Source organism: Mobula hypostoma, chromosome 18 (genome assembly GCF_963921235.1).
Source record: "Mobula hypostoma chromosome 18, sMobHyp1.1, whole genome shotgun sequence".
Lineage (NCBI taxonomy): Eukaryota > Metazoa > Chordata > Chondrichthyes > Myliobatiformes > Myliobatidae > Mobula > Mobula hypostoma.
In genome coordinates, this window is record NC_086114.1 from 13,167,093 (window position 1) to 13,189,224 (window position 22,132).

At 44.0% G+C, this 22,132-nt stretch overlaps 1 protein-coding gene across 1 annotated transcript; it reads left to right on the forward strand.

The window, feature by feature from the left end:
• Positions 1-1,615: 1,615 nt before the first annotated feature.
• On the forward strand, positions 1,616-21,192 carry stoml1 (stomatin (EPB72)-like 1). The gene is made up of 7 exons (XM_063070150.1): positions 1,616-1,704; positions 8,006-8,112; positions 10,723-10,872; positions 13,502-13,705; positions 15,737-15,980; positions 18,812-19,006; positions 20,873-21,192. The coding sequence occupies exons 1-7, from the start codon at positions 1,626-1,628 to the stop codon at positions 21,067-21,069; spliced, it is 1,176 nt and encodes a 391-aa protein (XP_062926220.1). The 5' UTR covers positions 1,616-1,625; the 3' UTR covers positions 21,070-21,192.
• Positions 21,193-22,132: the final 940 nt, after the last annotated feature.

Consider the following 22,132-nt stretch of genomic DNA (forward strand, 5'->3'; position numbering starts at 1 on the left):
ATTCTGTGGATGCTGGAAGTCTTGAGCAATGCCATTCACACTCACTCTGCTGGAGGAGCAATTGTGACACCAAAACCAAGATGGATTAAGCTTGCAGGGACAAGAGCTGTAAAATGCACACTGACATTCCGGTGCAAAAGGAGGGGAATGCTGCACTGTCCATAGGAACAGCATTGGCCATTCAGCCCATCGAGTCTGCTCCATCATTCGATCATGGCTGATGCTGGATCCCACTCAACCCCATATCCTTTGATGCCCTGAGCAATCAGGGAAAATTCAACTTCCGCCTTCCACAGACTTGGCCTCCACTGCAGTCTGTGGCAGAGCATTCCACAGATTCCCTACTCTCTGTCTTTAAAAAAATTCCTTACCTCTGTTCTGAAAGGTTGCTCCTCAGTTTTGAGGCTGTGCCCAGCATAGGAAACATCCTCTCCACATTCACCCTATCTAGTCATTTCAATATTCGGCAGCTTTCCATGTGATCCCCACATTCTTTTAAAATTCCAGTGAGTACAGGCACAAAGCTGCCAAAGCTCATGTTAACCCTTTCATTCTCATGAATCTTTGGATACTCTCCAATGACAACACATCTTTTCTGAGATAAGGGGCCCAAAACTGTTGATAATACTCCGTGTGGCCTGATTAGTGTCTCACAAAGCCTCATCATTATCTCCTTGCTTTTTTATTCTATTCCACTTGAATTATATGCCAACATTACATTTGCCGCCTTTACCACAGACTCAACCAGTAAATTAACCTTCTGGGAGTCTTGCACGAGGACTCATATGTCCCTCTGCACCTCTGATGTTTGAACCACCTCCCCATTTAGACTATTGTTCCTTTTACCAGAATGCATTATCACACATTTCCCAACTGCCACTTTTTTTTACCCATTCTTCCAAAAAGTCCTGCTGCAAACTCATTGCTCCCTCAGCACTACCTACCCCTCCACCTATCTTTGTATCATCCGCAAAGTTTGCCACAATGCCTGATCTATTATCAATTCCCTTACCCAAATCATTGACAAACAACGTGAAAAGTAGCGGTCCCAATACTGACCCCCTGAGGAATACCTCTAGTCATTGGCAGTCCATCAGAAAAAGCCCCCTTTATCCCCAATCAGTGCCTCCCGGTCCTGGATGTCAGCCATTCCTCTAAATATTCCAGTACTGTATCTTTCCTGTAACGCCATAGGATTCTATCTAGTTAAGCAGCCTCATGTGTGGCACCTTATCAAATGCCTTCTGAAAATCATTGGGAAACGTCGTCCGAATGTGGTTAAACCGTAAATCTGTCTACTCCCAGGTTATTGCAGACGTTCCCATGCGCTATTTCAACGTAGGGAGCTCGGATCCGATTTCCTGCTTGTTGGGTGCTTCTTGAAAGAACAACACAATGAGCCGAATGGTGACGGTTCAGTTTGGGAATTGCTGGGCGGTGTCGTGACGGGGGGGGGGGGGGTGGCCTTTGTCGCCAGTGCTATGGTAACGCCGGGCGGGCGGGTCACAATGTGGGGCGGAGGCGGCGGTGCCGATATCGACGCCGAACGCTGAGCACCTGGATGGGCGGATCGGTAGCGGGTGAACGCCACCTGCAGCCCCAGTCGGGGGCGGGTGCTTAGCGGCATGAGGTACAAGGCGGTGGCTACTGGGGAAGATGGAGCCGAAGAGGCATTGTTGCAGGAGCCGAAAGATGACAATATCGGTAACGGTGGGGGAAGGTGACCGGGGAGGGGGTGTCATTGGAGAGTGTTATTTTTGTACCGGGTGTGTCTGGGGAAGGGAGACCCGTGTACTCCTGTGTCCGGGGTGAGTGTTGTGTACACAGCTATGTTTTGGGATGGGGGTGACACGCATACCCAGGTGTGTCTGGGGAAGGTGTGACCCTCACACCAGGTGTGTCTGGGGAAGGTGCGATCCTCGTACCAGGTGTGTCTGGGGAAGGTGCGACACCCTTATGATGTGTGCTTGGGGAAGATGTTATCTACATACTCAGGTGTGTCTGGGAAAATGTTTTCTGCCTACCCAGCTGTGTCCAGGAAGATGTGACCCATGAATTCAGGTAAGTCCAGGAAGGGGTGGTCCGTGTACCTACTGTAGGTGTACTGTATCAGTGAGGGGCATCGGTATGTGTTGGAGGACTGACCCAGGTGCACCGCTGTGATTGGGGTGTCTGGCCGTGACTTATACTCAGTTATGTCCAGTTTGGGCGTGGAATCATATACATACATTGGTGAATTTGTTTCAGTAAAGAAGGGAATCTGGATAATCCCAGATGTGTTTGAGTCCGACTCAGCAGATATGCCTGAGTGCCTAGGTGTGTTGTGCTGGCCTAAGTATCAGTTTGTGGAATTCATTGGAGTTCATTTCTCTGTTATTTTGCTGTCAACAACAGCTGAGTTCCTCTCAAAACAAAATCCCTTCAAATTATGTATCCATTTATCTATAGTTACATCAATAGGCTTTGATGGGAAAACACTTAAGAGATAGGAAGTTTATTGTGTTTCGTGTTTTTTGGACATCATTAATTTGAGTTCCAAGACGTCACTGCAGGAGTTCCTCTGGGCAATGTCCTGGACCTGACTATCATCAGCTGCTTCATCAATGACTTTCCTTCCATTATAAGGTCAGGGGTGGGGATGCCTGCAGATAATTTCAGAATGTTCAGAGTTCGCCGCTCCTCAGCAAGTGAAGCAGCCCGCGCGTGCACGCAGCAAGAGCTGGACACAATTCAGGCTAATAACATTTAGGCGACCTCCAACTACAGAATGTGATCACCTGCCGTTGTTCAATGGGCGTTCTTGTCATGAAGTTCCCCGCCCGGAGTTCGGGATTCCATCATTGGGGTTGATACCGTAGATCGAAGCCGGAAAGTTGATCGGATCTCTGAAAGTCGAAGACTAATGACCAGTGCCCTTGGTCTATGAGTCTGAAGTCCACTCAGGAGGTTGCTGGTATGTGATCCTTTGAGGCCTGGCAGCTTGTCCTGGAGTTGGAGGACTGTGTGTTTGTGTGTGTGAGAGAGAGAGGGAGTAAAGGGGCTTGTTTTGCTGCTACTGTTCAGTTCCTTGTGTTCTGTGTTGCTCTGTCAAGCATTGTGGGCATACTACATGATGTATGGTGACACTTGTGGGCTGCCTCCAGCATGTCCATATATTGTACTGGCTGTTAACACAAACAGCACATTTGACTGTATGTTTCCATGTATGTATGATAAATAAGTGAATCAAAACCCGAACCGTCAATAACCTAGGGATCACCGCTGAGAAGAAACTGAAGTGGACCAGTCATATAAACAAAATGCTTCAGGCGCAGGTCAGACGCTGGGTCTCTGTGGTAAGTGAATCACTTCCTGGGGCAATAAGGATTGCCCACCACCTATAAGGCAGAAATCAGGAGTATAGTAGAATCAAGAGATTGATAGGTTCTTGATTGATAAGGGTTTAAGAGCTATGTGGAGAAGGCATGAATATGAGGTTGAAAAAATTCCCCATTCCTGTTTCCCTCTCTCTCCTTATCTCTTTACCTGCCCATCACCTCCCTCTGGTGTTCCTCCCCCTTTCCCTTCCATGGTCTTCTGTGATCTCCTATCACATTCCCCTTTCTTCAGCTCTTTATCTCTTTCACCAATCAATTTCCCAGCTCTTTACTTCACCCTCTCCCTCTCTCCTGGTTTCACCTATCACCTGCCACCTTGTACTTCTTCCTCCTCTCCCTCCACCAACCTTATTACCCTGACTTCTCAGCTTTTTTTTCCAGTCTTGATGAAGGGTCTCAGCCTGAAATGTTAACTGCTTACTCTTTTCCATAGATGCTACTTGGCCTGCTGAGTTCCTCCAGCATTTTGTGTGTGAAGCCTGTCCACTCTCTGCTTTTATCTACAGCCCTCTGTTCCAGGCAATGTCCTGGTAAATATCTTCTGGACTCTCTATTGCTGACAATCCTTCCCATAATGTGACAATCAGAGCTGTACACAGTTTTGTACAGCTGCAACATGACATCCTGACTCATATCCTCAGTGCCTTGGGTAATGACTCTCTGACCACCTTTCCAACTGACCTACACAGTATGTGCCCTTAAGCATCCTTCTTTGCTATTTACAGTGTCAGAACTTTCCTTGTCTGCAAATTCACCTATGTTCTCATCCAAGTAATTTATATGTATTTACAAACAACCGAAGTCCCAGCACTGAACCCTGTGGTACACTGCTTTTGCAGACTTTCAGCCAGAAAAACACCCACCCGCCACTAGACTCTGTCTCCTAAACACAAAATACTCTGCAGATGCTGGGGTCAAAGCAACACTCACAACACGCTGGAGGAACTCAGCAGGTCGGGCAGCATCCGTGGAAACGATCAGTCAACATTTCGGGCTGGAACCCTTCATCAGGACTGTAGAGGGAAGGGGCAGAGGCCCTATAAAGAAGGTGGGGGGGAGGGTGGGAAGGAGAAGGCTGGTAGGTTCCAGGTGAAAAACCAGTAAGGGGAAAGATAAAGGGGTGGGGGAGGGGAAACAGGGAGGGGGTAGGCAGGAAAGGTGAAGAAGGAATAGGGGAAAACACAATGGGTAGTAGAAGGAGGCAGAACCATGAGGGAGGTGATAGGCAGCTGGGGGAGGGGGCAGAGTGAAACTGGGTTGGGGGAAGGGAGGGGGAGGGAATTACCTGAAGTTGGAGAATTCTATGTTCATACCAAGGGGGCTGGAGACTACCTAGACGGTATATGTGGTGTTGCTCCTCCAACCTGAGCTTAGCCTCATCATGGCAGTAGAGGAGGCCATGTATGGACATATCTGAATGGGAGTGGGAAGCAGAGTTGAAGTGGGTGGCTACTGGGAGATCCTGTCTGTTTTGGCGGACGGAGCGGAGGTGCTCGACGATGCGGTGACGGAGCGGAGGTGCTCAACGAAGTGGTCAAATGACGACTCTGTCTCCTACCACCAAGCCAGTTTTGGATCCAGTTTTCTATTGTGGTCCAGATTAACTGCCATACCTTTCTGGACCAACCTGCTGTGAAGGCCTTGGCAGAAGTCTTATTGGCATCAATGTAAAAACTATGTCAACCTCTGTGCTTTCGTCATTTTTCATCGTTACTTCCTCAAAGTGAAACTGGAACTGCTCTGTGTCAGAAATTCTTTCAGCAGAAAGATGGCTGCATTTTGTAACATTATATTCTTGACTGCAGCTTCAACCCTGAAGATTGACTCAGGAGTAACTGCACGTAGAATTTTTTAATCAGTTCAATGCAGAATTAAGTTTCAATGGATAAACCCATGCCCCAAATGAGAAAAACTAGGCTGATGCGTGAAAAATCTAGTCTAGCGTTGTCAAAGGACATTGCCCTCCTCTACTGCTGAGATAGTTCCCAGAGGTAATATTGCTGACTCTTTAAGCATCTTGTTTCCACCCTGTGCAGCTCGAGTAAAGATGTTTTAAAGCGATCTGATTGCACATTGCCTCCAGGTTAAGGCTGGGTTTTGTTCTTGTGAACAGCTTGCAAGTCGGAAATGTGGCCACGAACTGCCTTCCCAGGCATCTTAAGAAGCTTGTTTTATCTCTCTGTACTGTTGTTGGAGGAGAATGGAGTCGTCGACACTGAGGTTTTCTTCTTTTCCATTTTTAAGTTGTTAGTTTTGCTCAAGTCTTTTAGTTTAGTTGATTAATTCTGTTTTTCTTTGGGGATGGGGTTTGTTTTTTTTTCTTTTTCATGATTTTTTTTCCCAGTTTTTTTTGCTTTGTATCATCTGTTATTAGTTCTACATGATTGGGAGCTTTGTTAATTTACACTATTTGGTATTGCAATTACTTTTTTAAGTGTAACAATATATCTCCTACTATTTGTATTATTTTGTATTTCTATATTTTGAAATTAATAAAAAGATTGAAAAAGAAAGAAAGAAGCTTACAGCCCGGAAATTCATTCAGCCAGTTCCAAATGTTTGATCATGTGCAGGCTATACATAAACTGGGAATGGCCTGTACAGTATATTAAAGATACAAGATTATTTATTGTCATTCTTCAGTACACGAGTGTAAAGGAGAACAAACTGGTTATTACACCAGATCCAATGCAACATAAAAAAACACAATAAGCACAAAGAACACAATGAAAAAATACACAATAATTAACGTAATTGAAGTCTCCTGCAATCTTGAAGAGACCATTGTTTTGTAGAAAGCTGGTGATACTCCTTGGTCTTGGCACGCTGGGGGCTGCTGTAGACAGTGGTAATGAACTCAACAGTAAACTCCATGAGCAGGCAATGTGGCTGGCTGGCAGTCAACTGTATGATGTCTGGTTGCCATAGAACAGTGACTGCCCACTACAGAAGAGTCTGTGCACCAACCCTTATCAGTGTACACAGAGGTCTCATCACCTCTTTGAGGGGGATCTCATTGAAACATACCGAATAATCACAGAGCTAAGTAAAGTGGACAGGAGAGGTTGTTTCCTGTAGTGGGAGAGTTCAGACCAGAGGATGCAGCTTTAGAATAGAAGGATGTCCCTTTAGAACAAAGATGAAGAGGAATATCTTTGGCCAAAGGGTGGTAAATTTGTGGAACTCATTGTCACAGACCGCTGTGGAGGCCAAGACATTGGGTATACCTAAAGCAGAGGTTGACAGATTCTTAATTAGTAAGGGTGTCAAAGGTTACCAGGCGAAGGCAGGAGAATGGAGTTGAGGGGGAAAATAAATCAGCCATAATGGAATTGTGGAGCAGACTTGATGGACCAAATGGCCTAATCCTGCCCCTATTTCTTTTGGTCTAATCCTGCCTGGCTAAAACCCCAGCTCATACCCTAATCAGTTCTAAATTTTCCACCAGTACAACTCCAACAATTTTTACATAAATATCAATAAGCAAAAGGCAAACCGTGATCATAGTGAAGGTGATGCAGTCTTATGGGGTTAAATGCCCACTTCTGTTATTATACTGTTCTGGAAATAATTCTCCTAATTTTTAAGAGCACCTTGTTATGTTTCTTACCCGCTTGAGGTAATTGGGTCAATCTTGAGAGGATGTTGCAATGACAAGTACTTGTTACTCTTCATTTTGGGTCCTATATTGAAGAAAGGATGTATTGGTATTCCAGAGGAAGTTTGATCCCAGGAATGGAAGGATTGTTGCATGAGGAACGTTTCATGTCTCTGGCCCTGTACTCACTGAAGTTAGGAGAATGAGGTAGGATCTCATTGAAACCTAATGAATATTGAAAGGCCTAGTGTGGACATTGGGTGGCGAGGTGGAGATGCTTCTCTACCAAAGGAGGTGTAAGGCGTTCCTTCCCTGGACTAGCTTGCAGGTCACCCTTGGACAAGGTGTAGCACCTGCTTAGCCCCCAGATCAGGGTCATGTGAGGCCATGGGAGTAGGTGGTGAATGGTTGTATGAGCAGCTGGTGCATTTCATAAGTCCTGGTTATGCTACCACTGACACCAGGCGGACAATCATTGAAGAGTATTGATAATGGCTGGGGTCACCCATCTTGTAAAGACATTGCCCAGAAGAAGGCAATGGTAAATCAGTTCGTGTAGAAAAATTTGCTAAGAATAATCATGGTCATGAGACCATGATCACATACGTCATACAACATGGCACATAATGATGATGTCATATGACACAGCACAGAATGATGATGAGGAGTATGGATATGGAGATGAAATTTCCAATAGTGAGAGAGTCGAGGAATACAGGGCACTGTCATAGAATTAGAACAGAAGTGAGGAGCAATTTCTGTAGCCAGAGTGTGGTGAATCTGTAGAATTGATTGCCATAGATGGCTGTGGAGGCCACGTCATTGGGTGTATTTAAAGCAGAGGTTGATAGGTTCTTGGTTAGTAAGGGCATCAAAGGTTATGGGGAGAAGGCAGGAAAATGGGGTCAAGAGAGAAAATAAATAAGCCATGATGGCCTAGTTCTGCTCTAATGTCTTATGGTCTTCAGCCTTGGTTATTGAAACTAAATATGCTTGTGTTTCTAAAAAAAGAATGTTTCTCCTCTTTCAGACAAAGACCTTGGCGGTTCGTCAGTTATTTGGTTCTGGATTCTGACCATCCTTGTTTTCTTCCTAGTGATAATCACTTTTCCAATCTCAGGATGGTTTGTCCTGAAGGTATGATGCACAGAACTTAATGCATTTTCTCTTTTATGCAATGGCATTGATATGATGATATTAAGTTACAGAGAACAGAAAGTGAGGAGCATTACCCTGGGCAAGGGTTTGGAAAACTTCAGTCAGAATGTCCTACTTTTGATGGCTATTCTACAATTCCCTGGAAAGTTCACGTGGAATATTGTGTTCAGTTCTGGTTGCCTCATTATAGGATGGATATAATCAGAGAAGGTACAGAAAAGTTTTATCAGGATGCTGCCTGTATTAGAGATCATATCTTATGAGGATAGGGGTTTTCTCTTTGAAGTGAAGGAGGATGAGAAGTGACTTGATAGAGGCATACAAGATGATAAGAGGCAGAGATTGAGTGGACATCAAACTCTTCCCAGGACAACAATGGCTAATACGAGGGGGCATAATTTTAAGGTGGTTGGAGGAAAATATAGGGGAGGGATGTCAAAGATATTTTTTTTAATCACAGAGAGTGGTGGGTGCGTGGAACACCCTGCCGGGGTGATGGTAGAGGCAGATATATTATGGAGATATAACAGATTCTTAGATAATAGTAAAATGGAAGATTATGTAGGAAGGAAAGGTTAGTCTGATCTTAGAGTAGGTTAAAAGATTGGCATAACATGTGGGCCAAAGTTCCTGTACTTTGCAGTAGTGTTCTATGTTTTATGTTATGCTGTAGTGTGTTATGATGCCTTGTTGCTTTAATTGATACACTTGTGCAGAATCAGTGTTACAAAGGATCTATAAGCATTACGGAGGTTGCATAAAGCTCTCAGGAAACATCGAGATTAATTAAACTCTGATGGTATTACCAGAGGAAAGAAAATCCTCTGGTCAGATCCCTGCTCTAAGCAGTCCATGGGCTTTTTAACTTCTATCTAAACCAATGGAACAAGAAGATAAGTCATTCTTTACTGTATGACTATGCAACACTCTCCATATTGTACCACAAACAAGAGAAAATCTGCAGATGCTGGAAATCCAAAGCAACACACACACAATGCTGGAGGAACTCAGCAGGCCAGGCAGCATCTATGGAAAAGAGTAAACAGTCTACGTTTCAGGCTGAGACTTTTCATCAGGGCTGGCAAGAATGAGGAGAAGTCAGAGTAAGAAGGCGGAGGGGAGGGGAGGAAGAAGTACAAGGTGGTAGGTGATGGGTGAAACCGGGAGAGGCAGGGGGTGGAGAAGTTACTGGAAATTAGTGTTCATGCTATCAGGTTGGAGTCTACCCAGACAGAATATAAGGTATTGCTCCTCCAACCTGAATATGGCCTCATTGCACAGTAGAGGAGGCCGTGGACTGACATGTTGAAATTCTGGCATTTTGTGTCTCTTGCTCCATATTGTACCATCTGCAATGAGGTTTGAACAAAGCACAGGTTTGTAGATGTGAGCTGGATCACTAATGTTCTGGATAAGCAACAACCACACTTCACTAGAAACCAAGATGGTTACTAGGTTTCTGACCAGGACCACTAGTTTCTGGTGACCTCAGTGTTGAGGCCTGGAGTTTCAGAAAAGCCTACCCAAAGTCATGGATGCGGCCCAGTCCATCAAAGGAAAATTCCTCCCCACCATTGAGCACATCTACAAGGTACCCTGCCACAAGAAGGCAGCATCCATCGTCAAAGACCCTCTCCATCCAGGCCATGACCTCTTCTCGCTGCTGGAAGTACAGGAGCTTTCAGTCCCACATGACCAGGTCTGTTCCAGAACCAGCGTAGATAACTTCTCCTCAGCAATGAACTGATTCCACAACCTGTAGACTCCCTTTCAACGACTTGCTGGATGTCTGTCTGTTTTCTGATCTTTAGGGTTCTTCTGAGAGCCAAAATATGGTGAGCAGTCTTAATTCTAATAGTTGTTTATTTTAGAATTCAAGCAAACATACAAATACTAAGCAAACTAAATAAAAAGCTGAGAAATGATATTAAAAGGTGAATGAACGGCCAAGAATGCGAAGACCAATGAAAAGAAGCAAAGAAAAGATGGTACCTCTGAAAAATCCATCACTTTTATAGATAAGAAATTCCTTAAATAGGAATAAACTAGCTAATAGGCTACATAATTAAAACAATTACATCATGTGGGCAATGTGCTAATACTTAGCCAATGAAAAATGAGAAAGGTAGTAAACCGTTAGTTTAGCTGGTATACAGCTTTCTGCCAATTAGTGAGGAAAATACATGAGTTAGTTAAAAAGGATAAATCTTATAAAAAGTATTATTAAAAAATGGTAGTTTCCATTTTATGTTTTTAGTATTATTTATATATTGTATTTGTCCAGTTTGTCGTCTTAGGCACATTAGTTGCTTGTTGGTCTTTGTGTGTAGATTTGCATTGATTTTATTGTATTTCTTTGTTCTGCTGTGAATATCTGCAAGAAAATGAATCTGGGTGCAGAATGTGATGACATACTGTATATGTACTTTGATGAATTTACTTTGAACTTTGAAACCAGCTTTGACTATTTATGATCCATGGATTTATGCTGCCATAATTGTATTGCTTGCTGGAATTCTGATCCTTTACTGTTGGTCTGAAATAGATAGAGATTCACTTTACTAATGCCGCGCCTGTTTACAACTGCAGGTAGTGCCGAACCAAGAGCGGTTTGTTGTCTTCCGTTTGGGAAGAGTTATAGGCAGCAAAGGTCCTGGAATTGTCCTCTTGCTGCCTTTCATTGACCAGTGGCAGGTGGTCGATCTCCAGACCAAGTCTTTCAATGTTGCACTGTTTGAGGTATGTTTCCTTCTCCAAGAGTTGCTGTTAGTGCTTTTTTTTTGCAAAATAAACAACATGCGGACATCTAAGTATTAATTGCAGTGTGTGTCTCTGGTGCTTCCCACGCCCTCCTATCTCCCTTTCCTTTTTCCAACCATGATTCCCCTCTCCCTGCCCCTTTCCACTTGCAGTCCACAATGGATACCTATATCCGTATATAAACCTATATCAGGTTTATCATCACTCACGTGTGTCAAGAAAATTGTTTTTTGGGGCAGCCGTATAGTGCAATGCATAAAATGACCAAAGTACTTTGCAGAAGTCTTAGGTGCCCTGGCAATATATATGTGCCTAAGACCTTTGCACAGTTCTGTATGTCTAATGGTCTTACAGTCTTTGGGAATACATTGGGTACTGTGTACCCTGTATTGAATTCAACACAAATATAAAACATGACAAACCACTCTCATGTTGGAACTGTCTACAAATGTAAACAAAAGAACTGCTGGTTCTCCATCAACTGAAAAAGATTAGGAGCCCTGCAAACAATCCAGAACTACCAGCATAACTTTCAGCATTTCTGATAGTCACTTCAGATTTGACATTGAAATCGCCAATAACTAGGACCTTGATTACAGAATGTAACGTCATGGTTCCTGATGTTAATCAAACCCTTGATATGCGGTTTCAGAACTTTGGATTATATTTTGGTATATGTTATGTAACAAAAACATTATAACATTAAAATGCAGTGTTTTTTTCCTGCCAATATGTAGGGGTTCCACAATCTAGAGCTTCCACAATCTAGTTTCTGTGGGAGATACTAGAGCTTCCACAATCTAGTTTCTTTTCAGCGAAAAAAAAACTTATCTAAGACACCAGTTCAAAAGAAAAACAGTTGATATTTTGAGGCTGATATTTTGAATTATTAATGATCTCTTTAAAGCAAAACTGAGAGAAAGAACCACTTTCAGAATGTGGATGTTGGCAGCAAAGCCATCATTTAATACCCATCTCTAAAAAAAATGTGGTTGGGTCGTAACTGTCTTCTGTCTTTAAGGGCCAGAGAGAGTTATGATCTTGCCATGTATTTTCTGGTAACAAGTTCCATATAGATCAGACCTAACCATGGGCGAGGTCCCGGAGGACTGGCAAGTAGCCACCAAATTGGTTCGTTTACCAGAATATGCTCTGGATTTGGAGAGCTTGGGCAAATTAGGGTTATTTGCCCTAGAGTGGCAGAAGTTGAAGAGAGACTTGATAAAAGTTCATTAAGTTATGAGTGGCACCAATAGGGAAGGTAGCTGAAAGCTTTATCCCAGGGTCAAGATGTCTAATGTTAAAGAGCATGCATTTAAGGTGAGAGGGGAAAGATTAAAGAAGATAATGTGTACCAACTTTTTTTTTACACGGAGAGTGGTGGATGTATGAAATGCTGTGCCAGGAGTGATGGCAGAGGCAGATATGATAGAGGTGTTTCAGAGATTCTTGTATGAATGTGCAGAGAGTGGAGGGATATTGATATTGCGAGGGCAGAAGGGATTAATTTAATCAGGCATCATTAGCTTAAGTAGTTTGACTCAGCGTCACAGATTGAAGAATCTATTCCTGTACTATTCTGTGGTCTATATGTTTTATCTGGGGTAAGGACAAAAGGGGAAATTGATTTATTATTGTCATATGTACTGAGGTACAGTGAAAACTTTGTTTTGCATGCCATGCATACAGATAATTTCACCAGATCAGTATGTCGAGGTTGTACAAGGGAATAACAGAATGCAGTACAAGTGTTACAGCTACACAGAAAGCACAGACAAAAAGGTGCAAAGAGAGAACAATCAGAATTGTGAAGTCAAGACACTAAAATCAACTTATAAACTCAATTTGCCAAATAGAACTTCATTAGCAAGCAGGGTGGGATTTGAAATCGTCTCTCTGGGTCATTAATCAAATAATTTGATCATTCTGCCTCTGCCTTTCAGACACACCAAAGTTCAAAGTAAATTTATTATCGAAGAACATATATGTCACCATATATAGCCCTGAGATTCATTTTCCTGCGGGCATTCACAGTAAATATAAAGACAAATACAGTGGAATCAATGAAAAACTGCACGCAAAGCTACACACTACCACGTCTTCTCAGAATAAGATAAGCTAATTTTAAACATGGCATCGTATTGCTTTATTTTGATTTTTCTTGTTACTCACCAAAATCAAAATAAAGCCATTGTCCCACAGGAGAAAGAGTAAGCTCTCATCTCATCTACAGAAAGGATCAGCAACATCCTGAAGGATCCCACCCACTCCGCTTCATGGACTGTGTGTCCCACTCCCATCAGGATGGAAGCTATCTAGCATCTACGCCAGTACCACCAGACTCAAAAACAGATACTTCCCCAAGCAGTAAGGCAGATGAAAACCCCCACTCACTAACCTACTCCTCCATCACTACCTCCTATCAGAGTCACCTTATATACAGACACTCCTGTGCCTAGTGTCGCTTTATGTACAATTTATGCATATAAACAATCTTATTTATATTGTGTTTTTTTTGTGCTGCATAGGACTGGGAATAACAATTATTTTGTTCTCTTTTACACTCGTACTGGAAATTACATTAAACAATCTTGAATCTTTTACACAGGCAACTTGTAAAGATGGCGCTCAGGTTATCGCTGGTGCAGAAATCCAGTACCACGTCTCGAATCCAGTCCTTTCTGTGGTTGTCGTGCAGGATATCAGGAGCACCTTGGCGCACACTGCTAAGGCTGTGATGGTTGGCTTCCTACTCAAGAAATCCCTGTCGAGCATCAAGATGAAGAAGATTAAAACTGAAAAACAATTATCGGTGAGGATCTTTACTTCTAGAGGCAAATAAGTTTACTAGCTCAGATTCAGGTTTATTTATCACATGTGCACCTGGTGGCCATAAACACAAGGGATTCTACAGATAAGAGAAAATCTGCAGATGCTGGAAATCCAGAGCAACACACACAAAATGCTGGAGGAACTCAGCAGGCCAGGCAGCATCTATGGAAAAGAGTATAGTCGACATTTCAGGCCGAGACATTTCAAGTCCTGCGGAAGGGTGTCGGCTCGAAATGTCGACTGTACTCTTTTCCATAGATTCTGCAGATGCTGGAAATCCAGAGCAACGCATTATAAATGCAGGAGGAGCTCAGCAGGTCAGGCAGCATCTATGGAGAGGAATAAACAGTTGAACTTTTGAGTGTTTCTAGCTTCTTCTCTCTCTTCCCCCCCCCCCCCACCCCCCATCCTACCTCCTCTCCAGACCTGATGAAAGGTCTTGGCCTGAACTATTTATTCCTCTCCATCGATGCTGCCTGACCTGCTGATTTCCTCCAGCATTTTGTATGTGTACACTCAGTAGCCACTTTATTAGGTACAGGATGTTTTATCAGTTTCAGAGATGCTCTTCTGCACCCCACTGCTGTAAAGTGTAGTTACTGTCAGCTTGAACCAGTCTGGTCATTCTCCTCTGACCTCTCATTAACGAGGTATTTTTGCCCACAGAATTGTCACTCACTGGATATTTTTTTGCCTGCAAAATCTAGAGACTGTTGTGCATGAAAATCCCAGGGAGATCAGTAGTTTCTGAGATACTCAAACCACCCCATCACTAACAACTCCCTCTCCTCTGGCCCTCCCCCCACCTTCCCTGCCTCCCTCATCTCCCCCACTCTCTCTCCCACCCCCTGCACCATCTCTCTCCCCCTCCACCGCCTTCCTCTCTCACCCCCTCTTGGTTCCGCTACCTTTCCGACTGCCCCCGTGAACCACTCCCACCTCTCACCCCCTACTTCCATAATCTCTGTTTCTTTCCCATTTTCCCTCTATTTCTCCCTCTCTCTTACTCTCCTTCCCCTCTCTCTCCTTCTCTCCATCTCTGGCCCTTGCATTGAACCAGCCCCATTAATAAACTCTTAATGGCTTCTGACAAGGGGAATTCTTAGATACAGAGATGTTTCATTGATTATTTTAATATAAGCAAGAGATTTTTGGTAGGTGGAGAAATTGGTGTGGAGGGGAGATGTTCCTTAGCTTAGACAGCTGAAACCACATCTGGCAATGTTCGGGTAAATTGGAAGATGGATGGCTGGAGGAGGATTGGGAGAAGAGAGGGCAAACATTTATTCAAAGATTGAGCTATAAGTGGATAATGTCCAGTCATGTCATGTAGACTGGCAGTGCACTTGGAGAATTGTGAGAAGCTTTGGGCTCCTTATCTTAAAAAAAAAGATGTCCTGGTATTGGAGAGTGTCCGAAGGAGGTTCAGGAGAATGATTCCAGGAGTGGAAGGGTTAAGGTATGAGTAGCGTTTGATGGCTCTGGGCTGTATTCGCTGGAGTTTAGAAGAATGAGGGGGGAATCTCATTGAAACCTATCGAATATTGAAAGGCCTAGATAGAGAGGATGTTTCCAGTAGTGGGGGATTCTAGGACTAGTGGGAACAGCCTCAGAATAGAGGGCATCTCTTTAGAACAGAGATAAGGAGGAATTTCTTTAGCCAGGGGTGGTGAATCTGTGGAATTCTTTGCAGTAGCCGGCTGTGGAGGCCAAGACATTGGGTGTATTTAAAATGGAGGTTCTTGATTAGTAAGGGCACCAAAGGTTACAGGGAGAAGGCAGGAGAATGGAGTTGAGAGGGATAATAAATGATGAAATTGCAGAGCAGACTCGATGGGCCAAATGGTCTAATTCTGCTCCTATATCTTATGGCTAATTACAGAAGCCAGGGAATGAAGGAGAGAGAGATTACACCATTCAAGAGAATTTGCCTGTTCTTTTTTAATGAAAATCCCAATTTAGAAGAAAAGCCCAACAACTAATTTATTTTTGTTCTTTTCTCACTTTGTAGCTTGAGATTAATGAGAAGACCAAGTCCTGGGGTGTGCAAGTAGACCAGGTGAATATGGTTGTGCACAGCGTGTTGAAGTTCCCGCTGGAGGCTCTCCACAACTTGCCCCCGACTCCGCCCAGCAGTCGACTAGACCGGCTTCCCCAACCCCTCCGCATGATAGCCGAGCGCATTGTAAATAGCAGTAGCTCCGCACCGTCAGCATCTTCTCAGCATGTCTCTGAGTTTTCCAGTGACAGCGAAGGTTAGGAATGTTCCTCCAATATTCAGGGAGACTGGTGGGAGGATGTCATGAATGCACACCATGAGATGGCACGGTAGTGTGGCAGTTTTCGTATCACTTTACAGCTCCAGCTGTAAGATCAGGGTTCAATACCTGCTGCTGCCTTTATACGTTCTCCCTGTTACTCCACAGGTTTCCTCCAGTTTTTCCAGTTTCCTTCGGCATTCCAAAGACACACAGATTAGGGATTAGTGAGTTTTGGACATGCTATGTTGGCATTGGAGGCATGACGACACTTGCAGGCTGCTCCCAGCACATCCTCAGACTGTGTTGTCCATTGATGCAAAACAATGCACTTCACTGTATGTTTTCAAAGGTCAAAGTACATTTATAGTCAAAGTATGGATGCATTATACAACCTTGAGATTTGTCTCCTAACAGGCAGCCATGAAACAAAGAAACGTGTATTAAAAAAGACTGTCGAATATCCAATGTGCAGAGGGAGAAAAAAACATCGTGCCTGTAAAAAAGAACCATAAGAAATGGGTCCATTTTTGAAAAAAGGCTGTTGAACACCCAACATGCAGAGAAAAAGAATACATCAGGCAAACAGGAACTGCAAGCAAATAGCCTTCTGAACTGAAGTCCACAAAGATAGTTCCACAGTGCGGCGCGGAGCCGCGTCACGGAGCTGCAACCTGAACTGGCCCGTCTCTCGCCCGGGCCCCGACACCCTAACATTTTCAGTCTGGCCCGGCACCTGAATTGATGTCCAAACATCTATTCCCCATATCAGCCCCAGTCTCCTGCCTTCTCCCCGTATCCCTTCATGCCTTGACTAATCAAGAATCCATCAACCTCCACCTTAAATATATGTAATGTCTTGGCCTTCACAGCTGCCTCGGGCAACGAATTCCACAGATTCACCGCTCCCTGGCTAAAGAAATTCCTCCTCAGCTCCGTTCTAAATGGACGTCCCTCTATTCTGAGGCTGTGTCCTCTGGTGTTGGACTTTCCCGTTACAGGAAAATCCTGGCATCTGAACAATATTGGGTCGAAGGGAGTTGCTGAGTAGACACTGCTTGTGTCCTGGCGACCGTGGTCTCAATGGTGAGCATGGCATTAGTGTGGACATCTTCTGAAATTATTTGATGTATCTCCCAGTGGCTCACTAAAACCTAATGCTTCAACAAAACCTCTATATCTGTCAAGTTGAGTTAGTCCTGACGAAGGGTCTCAGCCTGAAATGTCGACTGCGCCTCTTCCTAGAGATGCTGCCTGGCCTGCTGCGTTCACCAGCAACTTTTATGTGTGTTGCATATCTGTCAAGTATTTCAGATGCGTACAGCTAAGACCTGGGAGTAAGGAAACATCCAGGGGTGAGAAAACAACTAAAACTGACATCTTTCCTGGAATAGTAAACACAAGAGGTTCTGCCGGAAATCTTTAGCAACACACTCAAATGCTGGCGGAATACAGCAAGACAGGCAGCATCTATGGAGGGGAATAAACAGGCAATGTTTTGGACCAATCCCTTCATCCTGATGAAGGATCTTGGCCTGAAATGTTGACTGTTTATTCCCCTCCATAGATGTCATCTTTGCTGGAATATACTTCTTAGGTAGGTTCTAGTCTTAAAATTGAACTGATTTTAGGATATAAAGGGACTAAATAAAGTCCCTTTCCTATCTTCAAGGCCAGTTTTAGCACCTTTGGATGAGGGACTGAATGTCAATCACCTCTTCTTAAAAGAGACTTGCAAAATCCAATAATTAAATCAGAAATGTTGTTACGTCAATACTCTTAAGAGTTATTAGGACAGGGTTGGTTCAAGATGTATTTTTTTTAAGATTCACTGGAAGTGGGAGATTCTGGGAAAGAATTCTTTGGCCAGGCAACTGAATGGTGGAGTGAAGGATATAGTTCAACATGCAAGATGTTTGAAATGGAGCAGTGGCAGCCACTTTCAAACACCTATCACTCTCTGTGTAAAAAAACATTTGCCCCAGTACCCCTTTAAACTTTCCTCCTCTTACCCTAAATCAAGAGTTCTCAACCTGGAGTCCACAGACCCCTCGGTTAATGGTAGGCTCCATGCTGTAAAAAAGTCTGCGAACCCATCCTTCAAATGGCTGTCCTCTGGTCTTGGACTTAGATTTGTGGATTGCTTCCACCAATTCCCACCCCCCGCCACCCCCCACCCCATGGCAGTCCATTCCAGACACCTTAAATGCATGTCCTCAACTATTTGTCTTTTTTATCCTGAGGAAAAAGTCTGTCTGTCTACCTTTTGTATTCTTTTCATAATTTCCTGAGCCCCTCTATCAGGTCTCCCTTCAGCCTTGGATGCTCCAGAGAAAACAACCAAAGTTTATCCAACATCTCCCTATAGCTTATTCTCCTTAACTTGGGCAGTATTCTAGTAATCACCTCTCCCTGTGTCCCATCCTCCCTCCCTTCCTCCAGTGGTACTCTCCTCTCCTATCAGATTCCCTCCTCTCCAGCACTTTATCTTTCCAAGCCACCTCTTTTCACCTATCACCTTCTGGCTGTCCTCCTCTGCAGCAACTTCCCCTCATCTTTTTATTCAGGAATATTCCCCCTTCCTGAAGAAGGGTCTCAGCCCGGAATGTGGACTGTTTATTCATTTCCACGGATGCTGCCTGACCTGCTGAGCTCCCCTGGCATTTTGTGCACATTGCTTTGGATTTCCAGCATCTGCAGACTTTCTCTTGTGCTCCAAGATCCCTCTGCGCATCAGGAAGGGAAATCTAAAATGATTATGTGAAAAACTTTTGAGAAAGTTTCTGAATGTCATTTAATGACTTGGTACGTTATTTATCTTCCTTCAGAGGGTGTTCAGATTGTAAGCGAAGGGACTGGGTTTGGAGAATCTGAGAGTGACAGGATAAGTCCAGACTGGATACTTTCCAGAGTGCAAAGTCTCCTTTCTAAGGAACTGGTGACACAGTTTCAAGCCTGCTATCTATTCATTGTTAACCAAAAGAATGGAGCTCGCAACCTGTACTATCTGGACCTCAGTAGAGGTGAGTCAAATGCTTAATGCTTATGTTCTTCTTCTCATGCCAATCGCTCCAACTGGGGCATACACAGCTGACAACAGTTCGCCAGAGTCCTCTGTCCTGGGCCAGTAGAAGGCTGATGGGCCCTGTGGCTTCCACTTTCACCGCACAACTTTATACGTCTTTTTGGCGAGGATTCTTCCTCTCCCAGGGATGAGTTCTTTGGGGCTTCTGTTGCCATTTTTGTAGTTGGCCAAATGACAATTCTTTATAAGAATGATAAGGACAAAAATTGCATGGTTGAAAAGAAAGATAGTTATGGTACATACTGTACTTAATAATGTATTTGGACATTAACACATTATGCCAGAGGAGCTCAGCAGGTCAGGTAGCACCTACAGAGGGAAGTAAAGAGTTAATATTTCAGGCCTAGACACTTCATCAGGAATGAGGTAATGAGGTCCTGGTGAAGCTCTCGGCCTGAAACATCAACTGTTTATTTCTCTCTGTAGATACTACCTGACTTGCTGAGTTCCTCCGGCGTTTTGTGTGGGGTACAAGCATTGTGTAGGCAGAAGGGATATACTTAGATGGGCGTTGGGCACAACATCGTGGGTAGAAGGGCCTATTCCTGTGCTGAACTGCTCCACACTCTAAAACAGGGGTCTCCAACCTTTTTTGCGCTGCGGACTGGTTTAATATTGACAATATTCTTGCGGACCGGCCGACCCAGGGGGGGGCGGGGGGAGGGTTGCCAACGGACAAGTGTAGCAGTCAAAGTAAGACTACAATGACTATGAAGCCTTGCGCGGGCACCAGTGCGCATGCGTGTACCTGCCGATATTATTCTCTGCAAAGCGTTTTTGGTGATTCTGTTCGGAGTGGTGGGGGGGGGGGGGGGTGTTCATCACGACCGGAATATTGGTAATAAGGGGCTAATACACTCAATTTCGTTTCTAAAAGGACTTATCTAACGAATTTAATATTAAACACACAGCGCATATTTTCCTCGCATGAATATAGTGATAAGTCAATCATCGGGGAGGACGGGGAGCTTGAAGTGTTGAAAGAACTTCCAGTAGAAGTGGTAGAGGCAGGTTCGATATTATTTAAAGAAAAATTGGATAGGTATATGGACAGGAAAGGAATGGTGGGTTATGGGCTGAGTGCAGGTTGGTGGGACTAGGTGAGAGTAGCTTTCGGCACGGACGAGAAGGGCCGAGATCGCCTATTTCCGTGCTGTAATTGTTATATGGTTATATAACTCACTTATCAGTCAATAGCATCATAACATTTTAAGTAACGTTTGGATATTAAACACACAGCACATATTTTTCCCCGTATGAACATACAAAATCATTGCAACACACCAATATCGCTGAATCAGTGGGAGCCCTGGGCTTGTTTCCCTGCAACAAGACGGTCCCATTGAGGGGTGATGGGAGACAGCGATACTCGAAGAGGGTTCTTTATATCCAGTCTATTTAGTTTTCATTGCATTCATTGCAGAGATATGTTGGAAATGGAAGCAACGTTTTCAGTTCTTTCGTGGCTATCTCAGGATATTTAGCCTTGACTTTGATCCGGAATGCCGGCAGAGATGTTATGTCAAACATACTTTTCAGCCCACTGTCATTTGCAAGCTCAAGGAGTTGATCTCCTTCCCGCGCTGACATGGATGACGCGCGGGTAATGACCTCGCATGCGTAATGACTTCGCGTGCATTCAAGCTCAACAGTGGGTGTGACAGGGAATGAGGAAAGGTGCAGCTGACTCATATCGCCAAATCATATCGTTTCCTCGCGGCCCAGTAGCAAATGCTCTGCGGCCCGGTGGTTGGGGACCGCTGCTCTAAAACAGTGAGATTTGGCCTCTTCTTCTGCTTTTCAGATTCGGGCTACGCTGGCTATGGTGTGCCAGAGAGGGAACCTGACGTCACTCTGGAAGTTTCGGAGAAGACCATGCGGTCGCTGTTAACAGGAGAGACGAAGCCTTTCTCTGCGTACATGAGCAGGCGAATTCGTGTACAAGGCGACTTGAAGTTAGCAATGAGGCTGGAAGATTTAATCAAGATAATGCAACAATGACATGGCTCGGATGAGTTTTACATTTTGTATTTTATTTACATTATTTTTGTTATTTTTCTCCAAAGTTCTATACTAACCCCTTGTTAATAGTTTATGGTCTAGTCCACTCTTGAAATAAATAAACTATAATTCTCTGTTGTGGTACATACACTCAGTCGTGACTTTATTATGTACACCTGTACACCTGCTCGTTAATGCAAGTATATAATCAGCCAATCATGAGGCAGCAACTCAATGTATAAAAGCATGCAGGCATAGTCAAAAGGTTCAGTTGTTCAGACCAAACATCAGAATAGGGCAAGAAATGTAATCTAAGTGACTTTGACTGTGGAATGATTGTTGGTGCCAGATGGGGTGGTTTGAGTATCTTAGAAACTGCTGATCTCCTGGGATTTTCACACACAACAGTCTGTCGAGTTTACAGAGAATGGTGCGAGAAACAAGAACCATCTAGTGAACGGCAGTTCTGTGGATGAAAGTGCCTTCTTAATGAGAGAGGGCAGAGGAGATTAGCCATATTAGTTCAATCTGACAGGAACATGACAGTAACTCAAATAACCACATGTACAACTGTGGTGTGCATAAGAGCCTAACACGTTGAACCTTGGAAGTGAATGGGCTACAGCAGCATGAAAATACACTCAATGGATGGCCACTTTATTAGGTACAGGAGGTAACTAATATCGTGGCTAATGGGTCTATAAGTTATCATGCCACGTTATGGTACAAGGGTGCTCTGGGCTTGGCTCCTCCAGGCCATGTCCGACACTGAACCATCCCTCCTTGACACCTCCCTCTCCGTGTACAGTGAGCTAGATCTGGAATGCAGGAAGAGCAAAGTGGGTGGGTGGGGGAGGCTGATGAGAAGAAGTAGGTGAATATGGGAACAGGTTGCACCAAGTCAGTAGATCAGGAAGCCAGTTTCTGTGCTGTATCTCTCATTAAGCCACACAGCACGGAAACAGGTCTTCATCCCCACTGATCCATCCAACCAAGACGCCCCATCAAAGCTAATTCCCATTTGCCAGCAGTTTTTAATGATTTAAGCTTTTTGTTTGTCACA

What these genes read in the sequence shown, in the direction of transcription:
- stoml1 (XM_063070150.1), top strand. Translation starts at nt 1,626, where the DNA reads ATGAGGTACAAGGCGGTGGCTACTGGGGAAGATGGAGCCGAAGAGGCA. An exon ending in GCCGAAAGATGACAATATCG is followed by an intron (nt 1,705 to 8,005) that starts GTAACGGTGGGG and finishes CTCCTCTTTCAG; the next exon opens with ACAAAGACCTTGGCGGTTCG. An exon ending in GTTTTCCAGTGACAGCGAAG is followed by an intron (nt 15,981 to 18,811) that starts GTTAGGAATGTT and finishes ATCTTCCTTCAG; the next exon opens with AGGGTGTTCAGATTGTAAGC.